Genomic DNA, 4,556 nt, shown 5'->3' with positions numbered 1-4,556 from the left:
AAAAGCACAACACTGGCTGGCTTCGTGTAAACACAAGAGCTGTCACATGTATCAGAAGTCAGTCATTGCCTGGTTGAAGTTTGTCAGTGCGGTAGCATATATGAAACATATGCTGACAGCTGATGAGCATACAGTTAAATGTTCCTGCATGGCTGTGCTGTTATTGTTCTCTGCACTTACGTCATGTGCGTCCGTGTGTGTGTGTGTGTGTGTGTGTAATGTGTATGTGTAGCACATCTTGTCATCCTTATCATTACTGACTTGCTTTTCTTTTGACATGGGAAGGAAATGAAACAAGGGAAAATATAATCAAAGGGCTGAAGACTGACTGGAATACAATACATGCCCTTGTATTGGCACGGAGAGGCACTCACGCTCACAAACATATCCACACACAGCGTAATCGCATCTCCAGAATGAAAGATGTACGTGTGTCACTTAGAACAGTAATTTATGCAGAGCCTTAATTGAAAATTGTTATCAAAATCAATTTGGCAGCCTTTAATAGGATGAGAGCAAAGAGGCTGCAAGAGAGTCAGTTCCCTGGATGATGCATTTGTTAGAAAGCGAGAGACGAGTGTGTGTGAGAGAGCGAGTGTTTGTGTATCTGTATACGTCTGTCAGTCTGCAACTGTGCTCTGAATATTGTGTCTGAATGTGTCCGGGGAGGTTTTCACACTGGGTTTGCATTTGATTTCTATGTAGAGTTAGGTCATAATAAAGAAAAACCCCATTGTGACTTGATTGGAGCTGACAAATTCTCATTAGGCTCTCCCCATGGATCCATAATTATAAACCTTAATAATACATGTTGAAGTGTGAATACGTTTAACGTGTATGTGAGTGTGTGTGTGTGAGGTTTCTGGATGTACAGTCATCTAGAAAAACTAAAGTACTAGAGAGAGCATATCTAGTTCTTTTACACTTCTTTTTTTTTTTTTGTAACGTGTGATCTGATATTATTGACTGCTGCTCGGAAAAGTGACAACGAAGCGATTAATGTGCGAACGACAGCTCCATCGTTTGTCCCTGTTCCGTCTGATCGTGTGCAAAGACTCCAGGTGTTGCAGGTGTGAAAGTATGTGTTTGTAAAAGCGGAATATAAAAGAGACAAAAGAGATGCTGCAGCTGTGCTTACAGACTCTGCATGTGTGTGTGTTTGTGTGTGTGTTTGTCTTCACTTACAGTAGGAGCAGCCATAGACTTCTATGCGCAGACCGATCCGTCCCTCCTCGCTCCAGTCCAGCGGGATGAGCCTCAGGAAGCGAGTCACAATTCCCTGCTGCAGCTCATGGCGAACTGCGCTCTCCGAGTTGGAGTTCCCGGAGAAAGCCTACGAACGCAAACAGTCACGCACAGACACACATACACACACACAAACGCACAAAATGAAATTAAATACATCAAAGCCACGAGCCTGCAGTCAAACAAGCAGCTCCAGGACTTAGAACAAGAGTATTTGTTCCACTCACCACATCCTGCCCTAAAGGTGCACACTTACAAAACATACAAAATAATTATGAGTCTACATATCTAATATGCCCTCCATAAGACAGTCTAACTGCGGGGGATTTCAAGAGGAAATTGCATATTGTGTTCAACTCGAAGCGCATATAAGAAACTCCTTGTTCGCGTCAATTTATATTTAGACTGCTTCCCCAAAGATTAAATTGTAGGTGATGAGGTTTACAGTTCCTTGGCATGTTAGCACTGTGCGCAACACATCTGTCTGAAATCCCAACATCCCCAGGAAGACGAAACCACATTCACACTTAGTCACAAAAGACCCTAATGAACCCCATTGTGACAGGGGGAGTCCTAATGACTCAACCCAGTTGAAACTGAAACTCAAGTGTTAATGGCTCCTAAAGAATATAAGTATCTGGAACTCCCAACTAGTCAGTCAGAAGTGATGAAGCCTTTTGGATGAGAGGTGAAAAGTCTTCAAGAAACTCCAGCAAGTCCAGTTGCTACAGTTAAACTACGAGAACAACCTCTGACATGCAGTATACAAACCAGCCTTGAGTTACAAGAACTCCCCCAAAAGAGAACCAAACCTCTCAGATGCAACATTTTTTTTTTTTTTTTTTGGAGTGGGACTTGAAAACAGACAAACAATTAACATTTCTAATGGTGCGACACATTCTAATTAAAACCTAATGCATTTTCAATGGTCATCAGTGATTGTAAATGTATGTGCGCAGCTCTGCCGTGGCCAGTGCAGCTGACTTCATCTGCTGTGACTGATTGGGACATGTGTGAATGTTTTGTATTTATCATTGTTTGGCAGGATGAGCTGCTGTCATGAGTTTTTTTTTTTTTTTGCATAATTATACTGTGCATGGATTTTGGTGTCACATCTCAATGACAGACTGTTGGAGTACACCTCCTGACGGTGCATTCATTCTTGATTTTAAATTGACTGTGTTTTGATTTTTTTTTTTTTTTGGGATTGTTACAGAGGGGTTGCTGAACGTGTGAATGATGTCTTCCAATGCCTACTAAAAAAAGGTTTCTTGTTTACATAGTGAGAAACAAGACATCTGCTTCACGGAATAGTATTGAAACCTACAAATTCTCACTGGTTAACATGAGCTCCTGTTTCAACTCCTTTCTTCTTGTTTGCTTTCTCCTTTCCACCTCTCTTCAGCTCCTCCTGCTCAGTGTCTCTCCCTTCACTTGACCTGGCACATGATGGGGAGAACCTCTAACCGCCCACTAATCCACTTCACCACAGTCCCTGAACTATTTTCACTTCTCCGCTTTCCCCTCCTTCCTCCTCCGAAATAAACATAAACACCACAACCTTCCATCCTGGGCTTTTTCTTCTACACACACACATGCACGAAAAAGAAAAAAAAAGTCGTCGCAAACCACTGGGGAGAAGCATCATTAATAGCGTAGCAGGTAACTAGACGAGAGCAAGACACAAGACAGCCATGTGTTACTCCAGATAAGACACAGAGTGGGCAGGGCAGAGGATGAGTGAGAAGAAAAAAAAAAAAAGAAAAAAAAACACTCCTGCAAAGAGAGTCTGCTTTGAGCCGACTCCTCGGTGACCCAAGTATGTACCCCTGAAGATATGCTATCTGCAAAGGGGGAGATGGTCAAGAGTTCACACTAAGCTCAGAGCCACTGAACCTCCTCTGTAGCGAGGGAGTGGACACAAGGTGAACAGTATTTCTGTATCCTCTGTGCCTTTTCTCTTACTTTCATTTTTAATCTTTATTTATCCGGAAAGGTTAACTGAAAACACAAACGCTTCTTCTTTTTTTTTTTCTTCTTTTTTATACGAGTGCCCTGCTTCAAATTCACAACACCCCACATGACTCATCGGGGAGCCCTTTCACAGCCCCGACTGCAGCGTCTAAGCTCGGCAGGTGCTCACGTCCTGGGTTAAGTGACTTGCTCAAGGGCAGCTTTGGTGTTTCTGAGAGAAAGCTGCGACATTCACTCGGCATTGTATGTATGTCACCAACCAATAAAAAAAAAAAAGACATTTATATCTAATACAGGTCATGTGAGTACTTTCAATCCATCCATTATCTATACAATATACTTAATCCTCACTAGGGTTGCAGGGGGGCTGGAGCCTATTCCAGCTGACTCAGGGCAAAGGCAGAGGTCATCAGTCTATGACAGGGCTACACTTATACTCCTGTTCCACAAAACCGGTTCCAGTGCTACTGCCTGACTTAGCACCAGTTCTTTGTGTTTCCACTGCCTAGCACTGGCTCCAGGCTCTCAAAACTGGTGCTTAGCAAGCACCAGCTCTTTGCTGGGCCACAGCTAAGCATGAGTACATCAGGGGCTGGGGGCGGGGTTATCATGACCACCGAGACCGGTGAATGAATGGGACACACAAGCGGTGATTTGTGTCGTTTTTCACCAAGACGTCCCTGGTCCGATCACAGATGTATTGGAATGAGTCCTGGGACACACGGAAGTTCTGCCCTGTGTGACGGAGCGACGCCGTCAGTAGCCACAGGTAGCGGGCTAGTATGCTGATGCGGCGCACCTGCCGCGTAGCACACACACACACGACACACACATACGCACACCCTAGTTCACTCCCTTCCGTTAGTATCGTGACCAAGGGTGCACACTTGCAGCGATACTCTCTCTCTCTCGACCATACACGCATGCACGCATACACTCACACACTCGCACTCACCATCCGTTGCAGTGGTGGGCAGCTGGCTGGAATGCGCCGACATGGTGACGGGCAAACCCGGGCCGTACCACCAGCCGGCTTAAATGGTATGGGCCCGGCTTGTCAGTCACATGACATGCATTAGTTTATTTTTTTTCCCTTTACACATTATTCCTTGGATTAATGATGGGTTATTGTAGGAGACCACAGACTGTATAAAAGATGGACGTAGCAACCGGCCCTGAAAAATGAAGCCAACCCGGAAGTGTCAAAAACCTACGTCCGCCAGCTGCTGGTTCCAAAAAGCCCTGGCTCCCATAGACTTGAATTGGAAAAGAAGTGATCGCAGATCACGAAATACTGCATTCCTACAGCTCAGGATTTTTTTCTTATTAGTTTTCAT

At 44.4% G+C, this 4,556-nt stretch overlaps 1 protein-coding gene across 1 annotated transcript in view; it reads right to left on the bottom strand.

Annotated features, from left to right (window-relative positions):
- Window positions 1-4,217, bottom strand: part of LOC103372498 (contactin-associated protein-like 2) — a gene marked incomplete at its 3' end in the record, with an annotated part of 115,561 nt that extends 111,344 nt beyond the window's left edge. Inside the window, exons 1-3 of the mRNA XM_008302155.1 lie at window positions 4,175-4,217; window positions 1,473-1,483; window positions 1,186-1,333 (exon numbers count right to left, since the gene is read on the bottom strand). Of these exons, the coding sequence (XP_008300377.1) occupies window positions 1,186-1,333; window positions 1,473-1,483; window positions 4,175-4,217 (202 nt within the window). The remainder of the gene's footprint in view (window positions 1-1,185; window positions 1,334-1,472; window positions 1,484-4,174) is intronic.
- Between the last annotated feature and the right edge of the window lie 339 nt (window positions 4,218-4,556).

Source organism: Stegastes partitus, unplaced genomic scaffold (assembly GCF_000690725.1).
Source record: "Stegastes partitus isolate 25-593 unplaced genomic scaffold, Stegastes_partitus-1.0.2 Scaffold1767, whole genome shotgun sequence".
In the NCBI taxonomy this organism is placed as follows: Eukaryota; Metazoa; Chordata; class Actinopteri; family Pomacentridae; genus Stegastes; species Stegastes partitus.
The sequence above is the reverse complement of the archived record's forward strand: the minus strand, read 5'-3'. Positions and strand labels throughout refer to the sequence as shown.